Source organism: Jatropha curcas, chromosome 7, assembly GCF_041381405.1.
Source record: "Jatropha curcas cultivar XTBG-Jc1 chromosome 7, XTBG_Jcur_1.0, whole genome shotgun sequence".
NCBI lineage: Eukaryota > Viridiplantae > Streptophyta > Magnoliopsida > Malpighiales > Euphorbiaceae > Jatropha > Jatropha curcas.
The window spans coordinates 29837938-29863406 of NC_143157.1; the positions used below are offsets into that span (position 1 = coordinate 29837938).

The following is a 25469-nucleotide window of genomic DNA, read 5'->3' on the forward strand; positions in this document are numbered from 1 at the left end:
ATTCCCAAACTAGGCTTACCCATAAGTTGCTTTCCAAGGTGCCGTTGCTACTTACTACAAGAAATATTTATACGTCTGGGTCAAGCTTGAACAAGTAGGTCGATTCCCCAGCCCAATTGGCATGGCCCAAATATGGCTTGCCCCTGCATATGCTAGATTATGCCTTGCTTTTTTATTTTTTTATAACTAGAAAATGTAATTCCGCGACACCTTGTTGGTTTCTTATTTTTACAATTAGTAATAAAAGGGATAAACTTTTTAGCACTTCGTTCTCCCCGACGTTTTATGTCAATATCATGAAGCGCTAGACATTCTGTTGTACTACTATTACGGACAGAAACCAAGAACAAGAACAAAAGCAACAAAACTAGCGACTACCACAAAATTTTCTCATCTAATTGAATTCTTTTAACGAAGCATCGTATACGGTTCCTGTGGCAATTTAAAACAGTAAAAGGGGTCAAATTGTATACTCTCAGTTCATCATCATCATCATCATGATCATCATCCTCTAAACTCAAAAACCTAAATAAAGATGTAATCTTGACTTTACTTAATCTAAAGTGGCCCTAGCTAAGTAATTAAAATTCCCACTGGGTCCCAAACAGGCCCTATGTACCCTTTCTTTCACATCCTTCAAGAAGACATCGTTGTCTTTTTGACGCTGCTTTTGCCACTTTTTTTACTCAATCCCAAAACCTTCTTCAATTTCCCCAGAACTCTTCTAGCAACCCCACTATTGGATTTGGTATTCTTTTTAACTACGACCTGGTTTTTCTTATACGACACCGTTTTCCTCTCCACCAACTGCTCAGTCAAAGTCCCCAGTGAAGCCCCACTTCTTGTGAAACCGGCAACCAGCTGAGGATACAACTGTGAGATTGATCCCTCAAATTTATCCGATACTTCAACAGTTGAAGAAGAAGAACTCGAGGTTGACCCACCACCACTCGTATAAAACCCAACTCTAACTCGGCCACTTGTATAAGCATTACAAGCTGATAATATCGCGTGCGCTCTCTCCCTAAAATGTTCAATAACAAGACCCTCAAAATTCTTTGGTGGCCTGCGCAGTAGAAACAACATTGTCTTGCAAGATAACACAAACACGTCCTCGTTATAAGAATTTGATCTCTTCTCCCATATGGCCCGACCCGGCCACATCCCGTGTCCCGGTTCGTTAAAATAGGGTTTCTCATTCAAAACCAGAGCCTGAATCGAGACCAGAATCTGAAGCACTGTAGACTCTTTGGGGTTCCACTTCTCGTTTTTTTTGCCGGGCCACGTGTTTATAAGGCTTAAACAAACCCGCCCATTCGCGTAAAGGTTCGGGTTAATACGTAACCCGTAGGATCTATAATGAACGTCAGGCGGTCGAGACGGGTAATCAGATGGAAAAGCAATGTCGAAGAAGTAGAGTCCATCGTGGTATGGTGTACCAGCAGCGCCGATGATTACTGCTCGTAATAAATCGATCCGGTTCTCGTAAGCCCGAACAAAAATCGAATCGGGAAGGTCTTTCTCGAGCATTTTCCACTCTTGCATGATCCTTCTGTGGGCCTTACTAGAGACATTGGTGAAGCAATCTCCACCAGTAGTCTTTTTGCTGGTATTGTAGCTGTTAAAGCGGTGGTCTGAGGAGTCAGAAACGACATCGAATTTCTGGAAACCATCGCTTTCTTGTATCTCGCCAGTGTTGCTGGGTTGGAGAGGTTTTGAGGTTACTGAGAGAGCCATAAAGAGGAAGGATTATTGAGCAAGTTTTAGGGGAGTTTTAGTAATTAGAAGAGTCGTCAAAGGAAGAGACAATTGTACCGTTTTGAATTGATAAGAATGTCGCTAGTGGGGTCCCCCTTAAAGTGTTTTGATGAACGGTGATTCCAGCACCGCCAAAAGAGAGAATATAGCTTGGGCTCCATGAAATAAAATCAAGGCTCCACGTGGACCCTGGGGTACATGATCTCGGTAGAGCTGAATCCAACGGTGATTGAAGTATTTGATAAAAAAGAATGTTGTTTATTATCGAATGGGGGCGAAGTACATGAGCATTAATACCGCTTCAGGCCTTCTGGATTGTCACTTCTCTCATACGTACGTGCTAATGCCAAATTAACTAAAAGATTATAGCAGAAGGTTGGCTTCTTATTTTCCTAATATATGAAAAAACAAACTCTAGCTCTACTTATTAGATGCATGATTGTTCATTAAGTATTAAAAGCTAAATCTTTTTTTAATAAAATTTTCCATAAAATCTTGTCGCATTCATTTGTAAATTTAAATTTTTATATTTAATATGAAAAAATGAAGCTGTTAAATTCTATAATTTAATTTTATGAATTTTAATATAACTAAATTAAACTTTATCAAAAATGGTAAATTTTTAAATAAATTTCATAAATTTATTCAACTCAAAAGTTATAAAATTATTATGTCAAAGAAAATATAAAATAACAACAAATAATAAAAACAAATAAATGTTTAATTCTATGCTATTTAATAGTTAGTTTCTGTTTCCTCTTATTTCTTGAAAAAGAAATTCAATTTTGAATTTATTACAGGCAAACACTCAAATAAGAAGTTTTTGGAGACACCTTAAGTCTAGATTATTAAGAAAATTTTGTACTGTACTAATATATTAATATTTATATTTAATGTTCAAAAAAAAATATTAATATTTATATTTAGGAAATGATTTTGAATATGATCATATGGGTGTCACGCACAATGCATCTTCATATGGAAAGGCAGAAAAAGCCAAAAACTGGATGTTTATTAATTATAGGCAACAAGTAATTAAGGACCACAATAATGTAATTAATCTGTTTCTCCCATTCATACAAAGAACAAGAAACCGACTAGCTAGCTAGCTAGGGCTGCCTGTTATGTTCATAACAAAAAAAAAAAAAAAATGCTAGGCTGCCTGCCTTTAAATAAAGGAATCGAGGAAGGTAAAAACTTATATTGGGCTTCATTAGTTTATGTTTATTGTAGAGAAAATATAATTTTATCCCTACCTTTTTTTACGTAATTAATAACTATGTTAGACTCCGTTAAATAAAAATATTCTTCCATCTATTATTTGAGTTAAGTTGTTATCGAATCCAAATTATAGAAAAAAATAATAATATAGTTTTTAAAACATAAGTATAAAAGTTAATTATATCAAAACACATGGATAAAAATGTAATTTTCTCCTTTTAGTTCATATGTATAAAGGTTAGTTCTAATACTTATATCTCAAATAATGGACGAAAATATGATTTTGACGGATTCAGACTAAATGAATAAAAACAATGTATCTTTTAAATTATAAAGATAAAGTAGTTAATAATGTTAGAGAAAAAAGTGTCATTTTTTATTATATAAAATAATTATTAATTATAGATTAGACATGTCATTTATTCTAAGATGGTTTAGGGGATTATCCTATATTTATATCCATATTTTCCACTGCATGTCTTTTGTTCATGTTCAATTATAAGTCATAACAAAGAAGTCCCTGCCTGGCTAGGGGCCTAGGGCTGCCTGAAATAATTTAATTTTAGGAGAGGAAAGAGAAAAGGTAACGACTTATTGCGCTTGATTAGTTTAGATAATAGTCACGTCATTTGTTTTAATATGGTTTAGGGGATTATTATATTTATAACCATGTTTCTCCACTGTTTCTACTATTCTATTTGCTCCTAATAGAAAATAAAACAAAACTGTTAGCTAATTGTAAATTACAAGCCGAATCAATATAAAGGAGGTGAGAATACAAGTTCAATATTTGGAAAACGCACTTAATTGAGCGAATAAAAATTTTTACACTACTTTAGGGCACGAAAGAAATTTCGCTCCTGATTATACTAAAAAAAAAAAAATCTACTAGCCTTGCACACATTATATTTATAATGAGTTTATATCCCACTAAATAGTTTATTGAGTAGGCTGAGACAGATGTTATGAATGTCATCCAGCTAAGTACCTTAACCAAAATTTTAATAGAAAATGGATAGAGAAGGATGGGTGGAAATATAATCAATTAAACTTCAGAAACTAAATCTCATATTTTGTTTAAGAAAGCTTACTCCAAACTAAGATTTCCCTTTCTCTTTCCCTCCCAAACCTATTGGATCCTAGCTATGCTGTAGTCACTTTGGATGCCTTGCTTCGAGTGAAGTGATCATGCTCAATCTCATTCTTTAGAGTCTTCCTCTTCCTTTTAATCTTTGCACTCTTCAATTCTACTACCTCATCTTCCTTCACAACATCAGATTCCTTTGGCTGTGACATTCCATTCTTTGTGAATGCCTCCTCCAGCTTCTTGTAGATTGTATTCAAGTCTTTTTTGAACTTGGAATTCGTTGATGCTGTTGTGGAGTTATAACTAAGACTAGCTTCCCCGTTCATGTAACCATTACAAGCTTTTAGTATTGTAGTTGCACGTTCGCGGAAAAACAAAGAGACAAAACCTTCGAAGTTCTTTGGAGGGTTTTGGAAACTAAATAGCATTGTCTTGCAAGATAAAATAAAGACACCATTGTTACAATCCTTACAATCATCAGAAGGTTTAGTTCCAGGTTCATTGTAGTAAGGCTTCTCATTTAGCACAAGCCCTTGGAGCGAAACCAAGGCTTGAAGAATTGAAGAATGAGAAGGCACCCACCTTTCATTTCCACTGCCACCCCAAGTATTCAAGAGGCTTAAACAGACATATCCATTTTGATATAGGTTGGGCTTTAACCTAAGCCCACCTGAGTGATAATAAACTACCAGAGGTTGATTGGGGTAATCAATAGGGAATGCTATATCAAAGAAGACGATATTATCATGATAAGGAGTTCCATTGGCACCCACAATCACAGCTCGAAGCAAATCGATTCTTCCTTCATATCCTCGAACTGAGATTGTTTCAGGAAGGTTGTTTTCGAGAATACTCCGTTCTTGCATGATTTTCTTGCATGCTATACTGTTAGTACTGGTGAAAGAACGATTATTGCCTGTTGAAGATATAGAACGTGTACTGTAGTGATGGTCCGAGTAGTCAGTGACCATGGCAAATTGTTTGAACTCCTTTGTGACAGACTCTTCCATATCTTCTAAATTCAAAAACAATTTTATGTCAAATAGATTATCAATTAATTATATATCTAATTAAATCTTTAATTCTCAGTTCTCACTATATATCAATCAATGCCAGAATTAGGTTTAGAAATACTCCTTCACAGTACCAATTTTATAAAGCTACAAGTTAAAAAAAAGGATATTGGAAAAGAGAAATTCTAATTCAAACAAGTGAAATACTAAATGCAACCTTTGCTTGCTGAAATACTAGCTTGAAATCTAATCAAATCCATAACTCGCCATTGCTTGCTGGAAGAAAAGAAAAGAAAAGAAAAAAAAGGAATGAAAATAAGAAACCAGCTAAGAGAATATTGGAGTACGCCAATTAAAACGTTTACCTGATTTCCCATGAACAATGGAAGAGCAAAAACTCTATCAGTAATAAACTTAACAAACCTGATAGAACCTAATAAAAACGGTGCAGGAAGACTATTCGTTTTCCTTTCTGTTTTTTCGGTTGGCGAAAGCAATGTTATTAATTGATCTGCTTATTGGGCCAGACTTTGTTTGATCTTTGCAGTCTTTCAAGTTATTGGGCTGGACGTTAATTGGGTTTAAATGGACCGGGTCAGAAAATTTTCCGCATGATAGGGAATTTCCTACTTCATTCCATTTCACAATTGACAATTCACAGACTTGGTGAAAAATTTTCAACTCTGAAAATTCTCCCGCCAAGAGCGAAAATGAAAGATCACACTCCACAGAAAGAAGATCTAGCGAATCGCAGGTCCAGAGATTCTCCATTGAAGAAGCCTCAAAAGGTTTCAATCTCTGGACCTTCTCTCTATATCTTTCTTCTTTCTTACAAGCTAATTGTTTTGTTCCGCAGATTCCTAAGAAAAGGTTGAACGCTGTATTTCCCTTGGTTTCTGAAGAAATCTCGCCTGAGACCGTCAAGGATTTGAGTGATTTCTATTCGATTTCGGAGCTCTCTGACGCTGACTATAGCAGTCAAATATCACCAGTATGGTTTGCTTCAATTCATTTGGCTTTTGGCTTTTACTGAAGATTTTTTTTTCTAGCCATTCATCTGTTTTTCTTTTTCTTTTTTATTTATTTATAATTTTCCACTTGTTTGACGTTTTATTCACTTCTCATAATGTGTGTTGATTTTCTGCAAAATGATTTAGGAATATGTCATATTTCGTTTTTCAGAAGCGATTAATGTCTTGCTAAGCTATTCCGATGGTGCTTATTTTAAAATTTGAATTCTATGTTTTGGCCCTCCTTCATGTTTGAGAATCGTACAAAAATTGGTATGGTATTTGTTAACTAGTTTAATTATCATAAGCATGCGAATTGCCAAATCCATTTTGATTCTGTTTCAGAGCTCTGTTTTGGCGCTCAGTCCGGCTCTTTCAGCTGCAACAGAAACATTCCCTCTCTCTGACGTTGCTTCGGCTTCAAAGATTCCAACAACTTCAGATGAGCCAGACAATGTGTCTGTGGAGCGTTGCGGATTCCACAAACCAGACGGTTCACTGGAGTTTGATATTGTGGCAGAATATCTAAAACAAGCGCGAACTCAGGTCTTGAAATCAGCCAATGTAGATCAACAGTCCAAGAAGCTTCTAGATGCATTAGTCAAGGTAGTGCTAGATGAGTGCTATGCTCTGCCTGAAGAGAGAGACTGGTACTCTGAAATTCTTTCGGTCAAAGGTCGCATCGCGTTCCTTTGTTTCTTGCTTTGGAGCTTTATGGTGTCTGTGATATTCTTCTTTGTTATGGGATTGGACAACGGTTACATTGGACCTTTACCAACTTGAAATATTGCAAGGAAGAGGTATGTTGTTTTAACTCTGTAGATCTGATATTTGTATATTCTGTTGTGCTGCTGAATTTTTTTGTTTTATTTTATTTTTTGAATTTGATACTCCTTCTCGAATGGAATCAGCTAACAAAGAATTTCATAATGGAGTGTGCTATTCAGCTCTATGTTATTATTCCCTCATCGGATCTACGGATTAATTCTAATTGGTCATGGAGTTTGCATTGCAAGATATTTGATTGATTCTCTTAACTATATATTGGACGCCATATTAGTTCTGCTTCCTAAACCTTTGTCCTGCGTTTCTAGAATTAGTCTTAGTGCTTATTGTTTGAAAATGTCTGCATAAATGGGAATGATTGTATCTTTCCGGCTGTGTTCCAAACTTAATATGTCTCTGATAAGTTTAGACCAAGCTGTCATTTCAATTATGGAAAAAAGGATCGTAAAGTAATCTGTGACATGTAAAAAAATTCTAAAACCACTCATTGTTGCGTATGTCTGATATGACATGGATTGTAAATTTGGAGGGCCATTTGGAATTGGATTGAGGCCTTTGTTGATCAGAAATATATTTGGCTATCTCGTTGGTCTGCATGATATGGTTATTTACAATATATTGCATCCTTTATAGTTGTTTCAGTGAATAAAGTATTCTTAACTACTCATTCATTAATTGCCAATGAACATTGGGTTTAGGCTGGCATATCATTCTAAGATCCCCAGATTAAGCTGAATTTAGTATCTAACACCCTATATGTGATGCTTGCATTCTTCTGTAGCTGTTATTGAACTATCTGCACTTTTCAGCAAGATCATAGATATTGGTTGTTGTTTTCCTTGTATGCCAAGGTTTATTTCTTTTGCCCTGAAGAAAGATTTTAATGACCATTTTATTTTGACTGGATGGGGCCTTATAGGGGGTCCATAGCTTCCTGTAGTTAGTAGGGAGTCTGGGGAGTGCTCATTCATTAGTAACGGATGCACGCATGTGAAAAACACTACTGTGTGTCTAGTTTTCACTTTGGCATGGCCTGGCTTCTCACTGTTTGTAGCCAGGCAAGCTTAATCATGCCAGGAGAAAATTCTTTATTCAGTGTACAGTGCTAATTTGGGAGGAGCCTGCCGAAAAAACTACTGCCCACTGACTTTGTTTGTCCTTAAATGATCTCATGTATAGTTCTCAATAATTTTCATGATTCATTTTGTTCATTGTCCAGCAACATCCTTTCCCCCAGATGCCAAACAGTAGAACCATTATTTATATCCATTAAATATTGAAGCTTATCCAACTAGACTACCTAATTCTAATATATTCAACATAGAATCAGTTTATCCAAATGTATATATTAATCATGTCGAGAGATGATTCTTCTCTAACTAGTGAATAAGAGGCTAATGTGACTGTGACAAGGAAGAATAAATATTTTTTTAAAATCGGCTAGTTATTAATTTTGCCAATTTATGGTTTCTTTTTTGGTTAACTTATACTTTAGGATTTCTTTTTTCTTTTATTGGATATTTAGAATTCCCTTTTGTTAAATAGTGTAATTTCTTATTATTATTTAGTGGTTCTTAAGGTTGATCAGGTAATATTCTTATTTACTTATCATGTAGGATTAATTACGAAATTCCCACATAGAATTTTGGTGACTTGAAAAGAATTGAGATGGAAAAGATGGAGACCATAGATTAAATCTCTGAAATAATTTCAGTTCTCGTTTGCTGCATATGCACGCCAATGTCCTGCTTTTCTTTTTCATCGTTCTCTATAATTATGTTCTGACTATTATTGTATTTGCTGTCCTGCTTCAACTCAGGGCCAAGATAGGGGTTCTTGATGTTGTGCTTAACTAGTTGGTTACTTAGAAAGAACGACGCTGTTATTTTAGTTATTTTTTGGTCTTATTTGCTCAACCTTCTCATCCTGCACTGTATAATGAACCTAAGGATCATGTTAAATGAAAATGCCAAGGGCTTCACCAGGAATCCAGTTATATAAATTGTTTAGTTTGGCGGCAAACTATATTGTCTATGCTATTTAAGGACTGGTTGAAGAAGAGATTGGAGGGGAAGGGGTTTTCACCAGTGAGCTTAAGACAAAAAGAGATACCATTTCAAACAACTTATCCGCAATCTAAGCTTCAAAAAAAGGACCAAAGAGCAAGTGACCTAGGAGGTCAAAGTGTTCTTTATTTTTCCTGGTAAATGGGACAAAAGATGAGTAAAACCAGTCAGATTCAAGGAGTCGAAAAATTAAAATTAGAAAACCAAACTCAGACTTGCTAGTGAAATTTATGGTGCGCAGGCTTAATCTTGGATTAAGACAACATTAAATTTGTCTTTCAAGTGTATAACGATAAAAGGACAAACCAACAAAGGCCTGATAGGCTCTTTGGGTGGAAGGAATTGAAGCTTACATGAGTCTAAGATAAAGACATTGGCTAAATTCATTAGGCTCTTTCCTTGAAAAGTGTCTTCATAAAGAGACAATAAAGCATCTAATTTGACAGTTAGATCATAATGGGTCAATAAGAGAAGCCGGAAACTCACTAGTCATTAGTGGATTTTCAGAAGTAATGGTGCCTTCTCTTCGGGTAAATCTTTTCTTCCTCCTACTTGCGTGGTGAGACTAGGTGCGTGTGAGTGACTCTCTTTTTGATGGGGTGGAAATTGGAATGAGGCTGTAGGGATAATTCGGTGTAATCCGTGAAATTATTTTAAGTTTTAAATGAGAGTGAAGCTTTTGTGGCTAGCTGGACTTAAAGGCAAAGATTTGGTGTATTCCACCAATAATTTTTTAATCTTGTTGAATAAGAATAAAAATAATTTCTTTAGGGGGAAGAGAGAGAAAGCAAGGAGCAAGCTGTACTTTAAAGCAATGGTTTATTATAACCAAAAAGAAAGTTTAAGTTATTAATGAGGTTTTATGACAATCATTTGATGTGTGCTTTCTATCAATTGGCCCTATGCTGGTACCTCTTTCAATTATGGACCAAGGGCATTTTAGGTGTCTTTGAAAAATGTGGTGATTGGTGCTGTTTGTATAGCATTCGGAGCCCATGATTCAGTATGTAAAATGATAGATGGAGTATCATGCTATATCAATTATGTACATTAAAAAATCATTCTGAAGTGCATATTGATACTTCCTTGGACTTTTGTATTAACTGTCACAAATGATCCTGCATTTATATCATAGGAATACATGTCTCTGTTCATACGGACATAAACGCATAAATGAAAGTTTTAGAGGCGTGGGTTTGTGACTTTTAGGGTGTGCTGAAGTAATATAGTTTTTCCTTGTTAATACTTCAAATCACTGCAATATATCTTAAGCTAATCTTGTGGTTATTGCAAAATATCGATTATTATGTCCTTTTCACTATGGATAAACTTCCTGCGACGCGTGCACAATTGTCACATTAACATCCTAGGAGATATTGCATCATTCATACCAGGCCTTGCCAGCAAAATGCAAACTGTCAAGCATATTAAAAACATAATTTGCTCCTATTCCACACTTATTGGAGGATTTTTTGTTTAATAATCTTAGCATGTGTGACTCCAGTTGCTAATACATTTCTTGTTCATTTCTAGTGTTGGACTTCTTCTGCTAGGAACATTATGTACTTAACCTTGGACAGTCCAGCTCACAGGTCAATTAATCTTGACAGGGGTTAAATGCAAGAAGTCTTACAACGAAAAGAGCATGCCACAAAACGGAGATGATATAGGGTTACTGAAACCAGCAGAAGACGTTCCAATCCATTCTTGATCCTGTATGTACATGAAACCTTTGATTCTGTTTGACCCTTGATGCACCTGAAATTCAAATATAAATCAAGTCAGAATTAAGTTTGGCAGCAATTTATGTTCTTTAACCTCTATGCTAACCGTTGCTAATTTCATTTTAACGCCCGATCTAATTTTATTAGTTTAACTTGAAGAATTGTCACCACTCAGGACTTCTACCAGACTAAAAACTTATGACATTCTTGGATCTATTATCAAGCATTTACATTTCTGCAGTGCTCTAGAGCCTGAATCAGAGGCCTTTAACCACCTACTTAAAGACTGCCATGTAGTGGAGTCGCTCAGATTTAAGAATTGAATTTTAATAGCTGTTAGATATCCACTTTCAATAATTTCCTCATTTTATGATGCTGTTTTATTTCTCCTGCTCTCTGTTTATGCCCTCTGTTTTATTGTGTCTCGCTTAAGGTAGGCAATCTCTCTGGCATGTCATAATGCCTTTTAGTGTTTTAGATTTTCAAAAACACACTTTTGAGGTTTCTTAATTCATTTTCCAATAGTAAATTGACAGGCACTTGGCACCACGATTTTGGTGATAATTGAGGGTTAGGTTCATGATTACTAAAGGCACTCTCAAACATCTCATAATGACAGTGTGTTGTTTATCCTTAAAGTCAGGTTAGCATTTTGTTTTTCACTTACTGTTTCTAGGACTACCTAATGGTTAACCGAACTCCTCTCTTGTCATTACCAGATAAATCTACAGTGGAACTATCAGCATTTCATTAAATCAATTTTATCTGCATTGGTGATTATTGATTAACTTTTCATTATTACTTGGTCAAAGATAAGCTCTTCAGGCTGCTGCTTTTTGGGATAAAGAGGTTAGTGACATCCATAAGCCATTATTTAGCTGCACATTATTCTGTTTTTTTTCATAACTCTATTGTTGACCGACCTGTAAAATCAGGTTTAATCTGCCCAATTAGAACTTTAGATGCATAAAGAGTATGAAAGTGGGGAAATAACTCCTAAACCAAGCATTATCTGTCTTGCTTGAAATGAGAACCAGTTGATAGGGCAAACTAAGGACCCATAGCTGGAGATGTGGAGCGGAAATGTCCACACCTCAAAAAGTTTAGCAAAATTCCAAAAACTTCTCCAACAAATGCAAAAATATAGCTGAAGATAGGAAAGTGCCAGAGGAACAACCTACACTGCACATGCATTTTCTATTGTTTATCATTTCTTTTCTGGATTATCACCTTCATTAATCATTGCACGGAATGATAACAAAATATTATACTGGACCCATACCCCTGGTCTATTAGTGGAAGCCAACACCACATATTCTTCCAATCATTTTCTGACACGTCATCGACCCATATCTTTTATTCACGGTCTTTTTATTGGTTTTCGCGGCATGGTTGTCTGCATTCTGAAACTCTGCCCAATTGCTAATATTTGGGTTGAAATTGTGAAATAGTCAACTCGTTCCGTTCGGGTTTATATGTTTATTTGTTTTTAAATTATTTTAGAGGAATGGAGGCTTTCATATCAGTTGGTGTATGTTTGGCATTGTCATTTTATACGCATTTCTAATGTTTATGGGGCTGTGCAGTTAGAGTTTTAACATTTTGTTTGGCTATAAATAAATTTATCTATAAAGATAAAACTTAATTGTGTTTGTAGATAAGAATATAAATGAGTTAAGTAGATTTGAAAATATTTAAAAAAATTTGACTCAATTCGGAATTGAGTTCAAGCTTGAGCCGGCTCATATAGCAAACCAGAATAGTATTTAATTTGAATCTAATAGCAAACCAGTCGAGTTTATATATATATATATAATATTTATTTTAAATTTTTTTAAATTTCGAATTAAGTTCTAGTTGAAAATCTTTTTAATTAAACTTTAACTTCAACTTGAGCTCAAACTTAAAATTTTTAACTTGTGGAATTTCGAGCTTGATATATTCGAGTTTAATTCGCTTCTTAATACCTCTATTTTTATAGCATATGTATTATTGCTTCCTGCTTTGTAGGTGTAAGAAGATTTTTATTTTTTTATATTTATTTTATATCCACGCTATGTACCGCAAAGGGAAAAATCTTTAAAAGAGGCAAAACCTAATGTGAAAGCTCGTGACTTTGAAAACCTACTTTGATTTTCTCCGAGATTGTAGAAAGGCACAGAGGAGAGAACAAGAATGGGAGTGGATTTAGCAAGTAATGGCAGTAGCTACTAGCCAAAAGGAAAATACGAATTGAAATAATTTGGGTGTTTCTAAATATCAGAAGCATACAAGTCGATTACCATTTTAATTTTGTTTTTCTTTTTCTGATTTGCTATTTGTTTTGATTTTAATGGGAGCGGTTTTTGTCATCCAAGAAATATGAAAGGTTTACATGATATCAACGTCACGACGACCAAATAAAAACAAATTAGATAAGTTTTGCTTTGCCTTTCGGCCTAGGAGACAACAAAATTTTTTGCAGCATTTAGATATAGTACTGTGGCAGGCACATGGTGAACTAGCCATGGCAGCTGATGATGAAAAAACATAAAATGTATTCCTTTTATTGTTTTAGTTTTTTTTTTTTTTTTTAAAAAAAACGTGAGATATTTATTAAATTTATAATATTATATAAATATGAAAATGGGAGAATAATTGGCGTAAATATTTTTTTATTATAATGATTGTAAAGGGAAAATATTCAAAAAAGTATTAATACAAATTTAATTAAAAGTATTTTTAATTTAATCATCACCATATTCTTGCATGGAAGGTGAGTGAAAATTGAAAATGAAGGAAAAATTCAATATTTACTCGAAATTCAGAGTTCCAACGGTAAAATGAACATCTATTGTTGGTTCATTTTATCAAGGGTATTTACTTCATGTTATGAATTCTAAATTTTAAAATACTCAATGCATAAAGAGAAATTAATTTTGTGTTCCCATGTCAATTAACTTTTCTTTGAAACAGTACACATAGTGCTGATTTAGTTTAGAATTAAGATTTAATTATTGTTGTCATACATTTAGCTGGAAATGGATACCATAAAAAGTTGGTTAATATTTAAAAATTTTGGCAAATGACGACTCTTATTGCAGAAGAATAATATAATTTGTTTTTTCTTGCCAGTGAAGGATTTGAAAGAACTACGTTAGGGTCACTTGTATTTCAAAAAAGGCTTCAGGGAGGTCTGGACCATATACGACCGAAAGGCGCACCGAAGGGTCCATACAAGCTCTATAAAGTCGAAGCCCAAGTGCCACCTGCGAGATACAAAGGGCAAAAAACAAGAAGCACACTAGTAAACAAAAAAAATCAGAAAAATGAAAGTAATAAATGTGGTTTTAAGGAAATGACGCGTGCTCTCTTTTGATTCCTTTATAAGCTTCACCACCGTTTTTCTTTCCCGTCCTCTCTCAGCCCACCCTCTCTCCACTCCAACTAGAGAGAGAAGCGACACCTCACCAACTCCGCTCCGTTTCTCTCCAACGAAATATTTAATTCCTTCAGTTTCAGTCCTTTCGTAAATAGATAGCTCCCGTTCAGGTGGTGGTTTATATGTAAAGATTTGTTTTTTTGCCCTACTGAAAGGTACTAATCTTCCCCTTCCTTGCCATTTCGCAATTTTATTTATCAACTAACAAATCCTCTGCTTTAGTTTTTAATCCCTTGATTTTGATCTTTATAATTGCTTGTTAGAATCTTAATTCTTCGTTTCAATCATTTATTAGATTTTGAATTTTGAATCTGAAAATCTTTGATCGCAGAAGCAAAAATCCGTTTTGATGCGTAGATTTCGTGTTTTGTGGTTGAATCTGGCCTGGAATGTGCTTTCTGTGTGAATCTAATTTCTCCTTTTTGTTCAGGTACTAGTTTCATAGACAAAGGACAAGAGGAAAGAAAGAGAATTTTGAGAGCGCTTCGATTCTTAGAAATTTGAACCAAAAACAGAGAGAATTTTTTTTTTCCTGTATCTTATTTGAATATCGGTGTTAGTACTATATTCGTATTCAAAAGAGAATCGATCGATATCTCCAGGGATGGCGTCAACTCTGATCTCGAATCAGCCCGTAACCAACCCAAACTCTGATCGCTCAAAAAGGAAAAAGAAGAAGAAATCGCAAGCACAATCCAAGGAGAATCAAAATCAAGGCCATGCTAAATGGAAAACAGAAGCTCAGCAACAATTTTATTCCAATAAACTCCTCCAAGCTTTGAGCCAAGTCCGGCTGAGTCCCTCTTCCCCTTCGGCTCCTCGTCAAGGTCGGGCCGTTAGAGAAGCCGCTGATAGAGCCCTTGCTGTAGCTGCTAAGGGGAGAACAAGGTGGAGTCGTGCTATTTTGACTAGCCGAATCAAGCTCAAGTTCAGGAAGCAACACAAGAGGCAGAGAGTGGCAGAGACTACTGTTTCGGCGACTGGTACAGGGGGTAGCCGATCGAAGAAGCCGAGAGTCAGTGTTTTGAGGTTGAAAGGGAAGAGTTTACCAGCTGTGCAAAGGAAAGTGCGTGTTCTAGGCAGGTTGGTTCCCGGTTGCCGGAAACAACCGTTGCCTGTTATTCTAGAAGAAGCAACTGATTATATAGCTGCTCTGGAGATGCAAGTTCGAGTCATGAACGCTGTTGCTGAACTGCTCTCTGGTTCAAGCTCTAGCTCTGGCTCTGGCGTCGCCGGTTCAAGTGCCGGGTCGACGAGCTGATGGCACTCACAGCTGTTAGCCAGTTGTCATTTCCTTTTTTTTTTTTTTTAAATATAATTTTTCTTAATTTTTATAGTCTCCCCCTCGCTCGCTCTCTCTTTTCAGTAATCACATGTTAAATATTTGTCCCTTTTTTTTTTTTCCTTTTCTTTTTCTTTTTTCCTGAGTAATTCTATCTCACATTACTTTTTTAGAATTTTTATGTTATTTCTTTGGGGTCCTTTAGGAGAATGAATAATTGACCTGTGATATCTTTCACTCACAATCTGTGACCATATTGTTCATACAACTGGTTTGAACTTTTTAGGCAAAAAACTTTCATCAATCTGTAATTGCTTTGTGTATATTATTTTATAGAGGTTGTTTTACTTGTAATATGGTGCACAGGTTTTGCTTTAATTAAATGGGTTACAATTATTATCATCTCAAACTGTATCATATTATGTTTTTGTTTGGCTTCATCTTTGAAGCCCTGACAAGCTAATTTGGTTTCATAATGCAACTTTTGAGTTACTCTTTTCTTATTGGTCTTTCTCTTGTTGCTATTCTGTAATTTGCTCCTGATTCTTATGGGGGATAGAAAGAATATTTCAATAGGACAGGACACGGTGTTTTACTGGCTTTTCACACACAGTAGATAGGACACCTGGAAAATGAGAGAAAAGGACTCCCAATTCGTATTATTTAGGGGCATTATAATTGGTTTGGTCATATCTGAGTCTGAGTTTGAGGCAGATGTGGCTTTGGAACTTGAATGATATTAGAGTTGGTGGTTAATTAGCTGAAACTCAATATATATTTGGTTGAGGAGATTAATGCTTAACTAATCTGAGATAAACTGATTGAGGATAAGGGGTTAGCTGAGTTTGAGCCATATCTAGATGAAATAGAAAAAAACAAAAAAAGGGCTTGTTTTGGGGATCTAAAGTGGTGTGAATATGCGCTCCACTATCTATCCCCCTAAAGTCCGCTAAAGCACAGAAATACTAATGAGAAAACTGGGACATATCATGTGGCGAATTGTCCCTACCTTATAGAATGATAGTTTGATAAGTAAATAATGTTTGCAAATGGTTCTCTCTATCTATTGCACTCTCTGAATTCTTCATGTATTATTATTATTATTATTATTATTATTATTATTATGTAGAGGAAGAGGAGGAATGTACGAAGGAGAGACAAACAAGTGAAGAGGGTCACTCTGAGGGAGGTGCATGTGTTCCCTGTCGTAATTGAAGGAGAGCCACCTTTCCCTTTCGTTGGCAGGCCTAATTGAGCCACACGAGTGCTCTTGTTTCATCACTATCAGTTTGGGTTGGATTTGTGAGTAAGTGAGTGGAGACACTTTGATGATTGAATTCCAACGAAAAGGACCACTAAACCTGTTTTTTTCCTCTCCTCTCCTCTCGTCTCTCTTTTTTACAAGTATATTACACAGCAAAGCCAGAGCCAGAGGCTTCTTAAAAGTGATGATCATTTTGAAAGCACATGGTTTGTATTCATTTTGTTCAGGCATAAAAACAGTCAGAGAACACATGCGCCCATGTGCCTTATTGAAACCCCTCTCTCTCTCTCTCTCTCTCTCTCTCTTTCACTTTTTCTTCAGTCCCCTGCCTGATTGAATTAAACTCATTACCCCCAATTGAAATTTTGAACCATATTATTAGTTAAAAGCACACCAACCAGTTTTGACTGGGAAGACCCTTTAGCCTCTATTTACTTACCATTTTGTTAGAGAATTTCAATTTTTAAGAGGAGAAGTAGACAAAACAAAGAGGAGCACTTTTTAGGTGTCAACATCCACCACTAGTTAATGGGTGTCAAATTGACTCAAAGGATAACAGATTTTAAAAGCAAGGATTGGCCACTAACGCATAAGCTTAATGCCACTCGTGTCACCACCTTCAAACGCTCATGTTGCAATCATATTGGAGAGAATTTTCGAAACAGCAACTTATAAATTTATATATATTATCAAAATTTTTTATTCTCTTTGTTTTGTCCTCCTCAGCCTCAGCCTCAGCCTCAGCCACACCAAGTGTTGTGACCTTGCTTTTGCGTGCTTAGAACATTCATGTTTCACTTATTCATCCATCTCATATTAAGGACGCACTCTTATTCTCTTTTTGGAGAATTATCACCTTTTCTTTTCTTAGTATTGTATTATATATATATATATTAATTGGAGTCAACTCAAAAACTAAAGGAACAAGGGCCAATAATCCCACCAAGCTAAATGGTAAAATTACCAAATAAAATATACTAATTAATTAATTAATTAAAAAGAAGAATAATTAAACACAAATAAGCTTGAAACTTTAAATAAAGTGTCAATATCTAGTTGGCCCAAACTCCACGAAATGCATATAATATGATAAAAATTGAAAGATATGTGTCGGTTTGGGTTAGCATCTCGAATCTTTTTAGCGCTGAGTTGCCTGCATGTGGCCATACACGATTTCAGCTTCTACTTACCATCATCGTCTGCTTTATTATTGCATTTTACTGCTCAGGAGTAGCATTCGCCACCTAGTTGTTTATACTAGCTTTTCTAATTAACAACACCCAAAAAAGAAAATATATATATATATTAACAACCTTCTTTTTATTTTTTTTTTTTCATGCTGTTTCTAATAATTAAGAGTTAACCCATCAAAAACTGAAATTAACTACTTTACCTCTCTTTGATTTGAAAGAAATTTGGTTACTCCTTTTAAGAAAATAAAATCTTGTTTAAGTAAAGTTTTTTAATAACAGCGATATTAAAATTTTAATTTTATAGGTAAAATTCGTCGGAATTTTAATTTCTAGTTTCAATTCCTTTTATTTCGTTTTTTTAGCTCTATGAAATAAAATAAAAAATATTTTTAATTTGATGCTTATAATTTTTGAAAAAAAACCTCTAAAGTTTGCAAAATAATTCTTCTATATATGTAAGGATTATTATGACAAACACATGAGTAAAAATCATTAGTCACATGTGGGATGTCATGACATATCCCAACACCAAAACAAACTTTTCAACCCATGTAAGCAATCAAACCTTCCTCTCTCTTATCTATTTTCCCCTTCAAAATAAATAAATAAATAAAACTTCTCTCTATCTACATTTATTTATTTAGTTGTTTATTATTTTTAAAAAATAGGCATGCATGCACCATGTGAATACAACCAAAACCAAGAAAAGAAAAGGGCATTAATGTTAAAGAATTGTAAAGTTCACCTAAAGTATTCAAGACCCACATGGAGGGGTCATAGACCTGTCCATTAAGCTCCAAGAAAATCAAAACCCAAAAAAAAAAAAATATATATATATATATATATATATATATATATATATATATATAACATAATAAAAGTAATATATATTAGATATAAGATTAGTTTTATATATTCATAATCCTAAAGGGCCCATTTGGCCTCGTCTTCTTCCATGGCAACAAATTGAAAAGAGTACTTGACTACTGTTTTTTAGGGTTTGATATTTCAGAAACACAGAAAACTCGTTCTACTTATAATTGTAGGGATGTGATGATTTTGATCTCAATTGTCGTTTATGTCTTCTTTTTCTCCTTATTTTTAGGTTTTGGGTACTCACATTTTACTGAATTTTTTTATTATTATTATTTTTATGCTTCATTTGAACCACAGTATCTATATATGAATCTGAAGACAGAATACATATATGCCAATAGTTACCACTTACCACCTTCGATACAGGCAGCAACATCAACAGAAAAAAGTTCCGAGTACATTTCAACGGAAAATACTTGTCTAGACCTAGTCGAATATCTCTCGGTATATATACTGAGAGAGAGAGAGAGAGAGATGAGAACATTTTTGAAAGTGAAATCTCATTGGCTCTACAGTCGTCGTTTTCCCAAATCGGTACATTCACATACACAGATTATGTCAAACTGTTGTCACCTTTATATATATAAAAAAAGATGTTAAATGGCATGGGGACCAAATGGCAAATGCTAGGAATGGGACCTTTTTAATTTGGCATTACTGCCAATCTGAAACATTCTAACTCGGCATTTTTATTCAATCTATAGCCCCACACCAAACCAATTCTTCCTTGCATAATTTATAATTACAAGGTCACTATTCCTCTCCTTGTCAATGTGCAATGTATTTACTTGTCCTAGAAGAGGGTATGTCGTTTTCATTTTAAAGAAAGTTACCAATTCATGACACTTATTTGGGGGACCAACCCAAAATATCTAACTAAATTTTGTTAAGGTAATTGTAGGATCAATACCCACCTGCCCATAACCCATCTCTATCAAGTCTAAAGGTCTATATATATCCTCATTAAGGCTTAGAATCTCCGCTTAGCATTATTAAAAATGAAATTATTCCAAAAATTTTGTGGAATAAATTTATTTAATAGTATGTAATAAATTTTGTGGGGTTGAAAAGTAATTAAGATTAAGTATAGTTATTTATTTAAAATGTGTAGGATGGGCACATGCTATAGAGGTAACAAGGCTAGTGGTAGGATTAGATAATCTAAAATGCAACTTGCGGAATAATTAACCTTACGGCGCAATGGTGGGTTAAATCTCATTATCTTACCTAATTGAGTGGAATTAGGCATTTGTGCTTTGCTTTTGTCCACCAACTAATTGGACGCATGTGTTTTGTCCCTTTTGTCCTTAATTATGGTTCTTTCTTACTTTTTAGCTGCCTATTATTTTAATAGCCACCATTTCACGTTTTAGTTTCTTTTTTTTACTAAAAAAGAATTTATTTTACCTTTTGCTTACAATTATTTACTCACTTTTTGAGGTTTACACACCTTTTGTAGCTTCAAGAAACTTTAAGATTTTGGAAATTTGTCATGTTATTAATAAAATCTCTTTAAATCCTCGAGAGAGAGCGATTCGTCCCTTTTGTAGACCTACTCGGCACATATTTGGATTAGTCGGAGTGGTACGAGATACGACAATTTACAATCAATAATAGGGTAAAATAAAAGGAATAATTGCCCTTCCCTTTAGATTCTGTATTAATGGAGAGGTGCATTGAATTGAATTTGCACTTTGGAAGTGTTGAGACAGTGAGTTTCTAAGAAATACATATCTACAGCAGCCTCCATTGCTTCTCATCTCTTCTCGTTTGTCTTTCATTTCTTAAATATTGGATTTGGACCTTTCTTGGTTTGAGTCTAATTTTTCATCAAATAAAGCCCAATAGTACTTTTAACAGTGTTTTTGTTTTTTTTTTTTTTATAAATATATTATATATTAGAAATTTCAATAATCAAATTCAATTCATACAAATGAAAGATCAGAACATTGTCATATTCGAAATCCAAAAAAGCACTTTAAATGTTCAGGTAACCCTTATGCATTTTTCTTGTAATAATCTTTTTTTTTACCAGAGTTATTGGGGAGGTGAAAGAGAATATGAAATGGAGAGAAGGACTAGAATCTGATAACTGTGAACCAAGCACCGCAGGCTCATGATTCGTTACAATGTACTTGCAATACCTCTGCCAATCTAAACGACAGCTCCCTACATTTTGATTCATGAATTGCAGGATACAAACACATACAAATTCTTCACCTCCTTCATTTGTACAATACTACATGTGAGAGCATGTGCTTGGAGCCCGAGAAACATGCATGTCTAATTAAACTTAAGCTAAAGCAACAATACCTAATGATATTTAATTGTTGGAGACGAACCCATCATATGGGCTTTTTTGCATATGGATTGGTTTGAGATATTATTGGGCCTTTTCTATAGAATGTTTAATAAAATAAATGTACAAGAGAGCCCATTACAGCCCATCTAAATACTCAAACATAACAGCCGAAACACGACGTCGTTGTGCTTGACCCACGAGTGTACGAGAGAACACTGTCGCCCTCGTCTTCCGTCCAACGATTCACTGGAAGTCTTCTTCGTCTCTCTGAGTTCACGAACATACAAGTGAGGAAGTACTAAACTTTAAGCTCTAAAAGATCTCTGCTTGTTTATATTTTTTATTTTGAAGAGAATGGCGTCGTCTTCATCATCATCGACAGAAAGAAGAGGAATACCTGGAGCTCAATTTGTAGAAGATGTGGAAACCTATCTCAATCAATCTGGTCTTGATGTCAACTCTGCTCTTTCCTTCCTCCAAGAAAGGTACTATTTTTCTTTTACTATGATTCGTATTTCACCAGTAATTTTTTTTTTCATGAAAAGAGTAGTTTGTTTGTTCCTTTTGCTATTCGAATCAATTCTTGTGTTATTGTGACGCAACTTGTGTGCCATATCTTGTAGGCTTCAGCAATATAAGTTGGTCGAGATGAAACTTCTTGCCCAGCAGAGGGATCTTCAGGTACTTGACTTCTTAATTCCTTGTACAATTGTACTTCGCATAGTTGTCATTTACTCATGCAGTTTGTTTGTTATAGAAGCGATCTAAAATGTCATTGATTCAAACGAAATTTGAGTTTTAATGAGCTGAAATTTAGTGGGAATGTTCCAATTGGTTTATTGAGTGACTCGTTTACTAAGAGAAACGGCTAACAATCCTAGTCATTAATACTTGGCTCTACTAGACATCAGATGCCAATAGACTATGGAATGTAGTTCAATTTTTTGTTTAAATGGTAAACATGTTTTTCCAAAATGGCATTCGCTTTTTTATTTTTTTTTGTCATCTCAAGAATTCTTCGTGATCAAATTTTTTTTACGTTCTTGTGAAGCTGGGCTGATGATACACAATAACTACATTGTCAAATTTGAGAATTTTCCCCTAACTCTCTTGAAATCATCCAATTTTTATGGTGTCATATTGGAATGACACCCCTTGTTGTAAACAAAGTCGTAAAACTATTCTTTCTTTTGCAAGATTTGGTAAACTTTCCAACAATTGTTGAACATGATCATTTCACGGTCTAACTGATTCTGGTTTTTTGCATTATTATATAAATCTTTAACTAATTTTATTTCTGAAGAATGAATTGTTTTTTACATTATTTTATTGGGACGAATTTGATGTACAACCTGGTGACAGAACTTGACCAAGTTAAACCGAGTCATTGAGCCGAGTGAAATTTTGTTTTCATAGCATTTTATTTTATGCCTGATGATTTTGATTGACATTACTTTTGTTTATTTTGGCTTCAGGCAAAGATCCCTGATATTGAGAAGTGCTTAGATGTGGTTTCGACTTTACAAGCTAAGAAGGGTACTGGTGAGGTTCGTTTTTGTATATCAATCATTTTACGTTGTTTGTTACTTGGTTTTGAAATACACACATTAACCTGTTCCTTTGAACCTTTTGTTTCCATGTCATATATTGATGGATTATTTTGTCATATTATGTTGATGCATACCCATTTAGACAAGGCACTTTTCTTACTCAGGAGGCAGATTCTTAGTAGTGTAATTGGACAACCTAACATGTCCCTTTTTGTCTCTTTTAATTGATCTTCCTTATAAATCCAAAGATGCTTCGAATGCCTAAAATGTTGTATTATTTATTACCTCTGCTATTGGGAGGTCGGGTTTGCCATCCCTGCTTATTGTTGCACTCTTAATATAATCTTGGTAACTATGGTTGTCCAAAGGAGGCTGTGATGTAGTAATGATAATCTTGTTATTAGCTGCATTTCATCAACATGGTTTTTATGTTGTGTTGTTGCTGAAGATTTGGTTGCTTGTCTTGCTCCTAAATTACTGTTATTATTATTTTTTTAATTCATGAAAGTGAGTGGTTTCACGTGAAAAACTTTTTCGTGTTAACTGTTGAGGGAGGACTACCCTTTTGACCCTATATTCTTATCTTGATGGGCACTTTTTTCTTGTACATGGGGGTCCTTATATTGTATAACACTTTCCTGGAGGATATCCTCGCTTTTCTTAGGTCAATAAAGATCAATTATCAGGTTACTCTGATGGCATTAATGTTCCAGTTTTATGTTCTAGACATCTGCTCACCGAAGCTTATGAGAGTCCATTGATCACCATAACTTAGCTGTTTTAGCTAATCAATTCCTTGTCTATAGTACAAGCAACATTTTTCAGATACTTTAGACCTAAGCAATGCTTGTTGTTCGCCATATAATATAAAAAGGAATGGAACTTCCTTACTGCTATTTAGTATTTTGTAAATCTACCGAGAACCATGTCAACATATGCTGGTTCTTTCAGATACTACTTTGTTTTTTATATAAATATAGTATTAAAAACTTAGAATGACAACGTGCAGTCAACTTGTAATCATATAGAAATTATGGAACTTATGAATGATGTCCTTTGGCTCACTAATCTTATGATTGGAGCTCGAGTTAGTTAGATGCTCATGCTGGATCTTGAATAGCTGTGTATGCACACATTCTAGGATATTGCTTTTATTAAGTTAGTGATATTAGTTTTTTGTTGAGACTGTATTTTCGATACAGGCAATTATTGCTGATTTTGAAGTCTCTGAAGGCATATATTCGCGCGCCTCAATTGAGGATACTGACTCTGTGTGTTTATGGCTGGGAGCAAATGTCATGTTGGAATATTCATGTGAAGAGGTTTGCGCAGTTTCTTTTAAATGATGATGGAAAGCCTCTATTTTGCCTGAATGATGTGATCACCTTTACTGTGTTTATGGTGCAGGCCACTAGTCTTCTACAAAAGAACTTAGATAATGCCAAAGCTAGTTTAGAAGTTCTTGTAGCTGATTTACAATTCTTGAGGGATCAAGTCACAATAACACAGGTATTTTTAAAGCTAATAAAGTCCTTTTTTTCTTCTTCAAGTGATATGATTGAGTGAATCTTAAGTTTGAATGAGAGTCTATAAGCATGACCTAGGACACAGAACCATGTGAACTTGCATTTGAAATAAACAGCATTTTGAAGCCTTCAAGGCTTCAAAAGTTAGATACATGTATTTCAGTTACATGGAACAAATCCTCAGTAGTTTTTTTTTTGACTATTTGTCAGGTCACTATCGCCCGAGTGTATAATTGGGATGTTCACCAGCGCAGAATGCGACAAGCTGCTGGTACTTCTACAGATTCGTGAAACAAAAGTCTCTGTTACCCAGATTCAGACGTGACCATTTATAATCTTCTTGACAGTATGGTCCTAAACTCTCATTGTTTAATTTAGGTAAATGGGCTGTCATTGTATTTTTGGTGATGCAAAATTTTGCTTTATGGCTTTCCTGCACCTCTTGTTTGAAATTCTGATCCACTATAGGACCCTGTTGTGGAAGACGTATTATATTATTTGGACCAATATTTGTAAAATTATTACCCAATTGGACTTCTCAGCTTTAGTAGTAATTGTCTTTATTTGCCCCAATCTTGGCATGTTTCGTTTTATGTATGCTATTGATGTGCTGTAGATGTCTGATTAAGTTTCATGTGCATATATGTTGATTTGCTTTGTTTCAACCAAGACCAACTGGCGGTAAGCTATGGTTTAAAAATTGAAAATTTGGGTCAGTAGTTGAAATAATGGGACCTGAGGAAGATTCATACGTGAAAGAGATGTGTAGGCAAAAGTTACTGGAAGGAAAAAACAGCGAGTCGCGATCACTGGGTCTTTGCTTATGTAAGCATCTTATCCTTCCTCAAAAGGATTGTAGATCTGGATGTTCTATATTATAAAATTGCAGACTTCAGTCAAAAGTGACATGATTTTAAACCTTCGTGTTTGATAAGTCAAAAGAAATGAAATGATTCTTTATGTTGAAGTAATCCCAGTTCACAATTGTGTTGATCCAAGAGTTTCTTTTCCACAGATTTTTTTTCCCCTTCTTTCTGAATAGCTGCTGATGAAAAGGAGTTTGGTGGGATTATTATTATTATTGTTATGCTTTTCATTGTGATAAGCATTGTACGATTTTTAATTGCTTCACATGAAGTTGAATCTTCTAATGTGGGCTAGCAGGTCTGGCAGCTTTGCTGCCTGTAGCGGCTAGAGTTTTCACACAGGAACCTCATAATTTTTTTTTTTTTTGCCAATTCTAGTTGATCTGGAAAACTTGGACCCTAACCCATGTTCTTCTGTTTACATTTTCCCATTTACACCATCTGGAATTCTTTAAGCAACTCATAAAAAGGGTATGTATATATCTCTATCTGCTATGAAATTATATGGGCTACTTGAAACGGGT

At 34.8% G+C, this 25469-nt stretch overlaps 5 protein-coding genes across 10 annotated transcripts; 3 read left to right on the forward strand and 2 right to left on the reverse strand.

Moving 5' to 3' along the window:
* Positions 1–375: 375 nt before the first annotated feature.
* On the reverse strand, positions 376–1930 carry LOC105643558 (putative ubiquitin-conjugating enzyme E2 38). The gene has a single exon (XM_012228711.4). The coding sequence runs from the start codon at positions 1735–1737 to the stop codon at positions 637–639; it is 1101 nt and encodes a 366-aa protein (XP_012084101.1). The 5' UTR covers positions 1738–1930; the 3' UTR covers positions 376–636.
* A 2192-nt stretch (positions 1931–4122) lies between these two features.
* LOC105643683 (putative ubiquitin-conjugating enzyme E2 26) lies at positions 4123–5076 on the reverse strand. Its single transcript, XM_012228871.1, has one exon. It carries the CDS (start codon positions 5074–5076, stop codon positions 4123–4125), a length of 954 nt encoding a protein of 317 aa, XP_012084261.1.
* Positions 5077–5709: 633 nt separating this feature from the next.
* Positions 5710–14768, forward strand: LOC105643559 (uncharacterized). Of its 6 annotated transcripts, none has more exons than XR_016321765.1 (7): positions 5710–5867; positions 5936–6070; positions 6435–6889; positions 10475–10656; positions 11191–11514; positions 13780–14241; positions 14517–14768. XR_016321765.1 is itself a non-coding variant. In XM_012228713.4 (4 exons), the coding sequence occupies exons 1-3, from the start codon at positions 5790–5792 to the stop codon at positions 6870–6872; spliced, it is 651 nt and encodes a 216-aa protein (XP_012084103.1). In that variant the 5' UTR covers positions 5710–5789; the 3' UTR covers positions 6873–6889; positions 10552–10744. The 6 variants fall into 6 exon arrangements, 3 of the variants coding, with proteins under 3 accessions (XP_012084103.1, XP_020538697.1, XP_020538696.1); XR_016321764.1 differs by having other exon boundaries at positions 10552–10656; XR_016321766.1 differs by lacking the exons at positions 13780–14241; positions 14517–14768 and adding an exon at positions 11601–12199 and having other exon boundaries at positions 10552–10656.
* On the forward strand, positions 14691–15770 carry LOC105643560 (transcription factor bHLH147). The gene has a single exon (XM_089724097.1). It carries the CDS (start codon positions 14691–14693, stop codon positions 15345–15347), a length of 657 nt encoding a protein of 218 aa, XP_089580223.1. The 3' UTR covers positions 15348–15770.
* Positions 15771–21193: 5423 nt separating this feature from the next.
* PFD3 (prefoldin 3) lies at positions 21194–24652 on the forward strand. The gene is made up of 6 exons (XM_020683073.3): positions 21194–21488; positions 21627–21684; positions 22479–22550; positions 23756–23875; positions 23961–24062; positions 24290–24652. The coding sequence occupies exons 1-6, from the start codon at positions 21358–21360 to the stop codon at positions 24368–24370; spliced, it is 564 nt and encodes a 187-aa protein (XP_020538732.1). The 5' UTR covers positions 21194–21357; the 3' UTR covers positions 24371–24652.
* Positions 24653–25469: the final 817 nt, after the last annotated feature.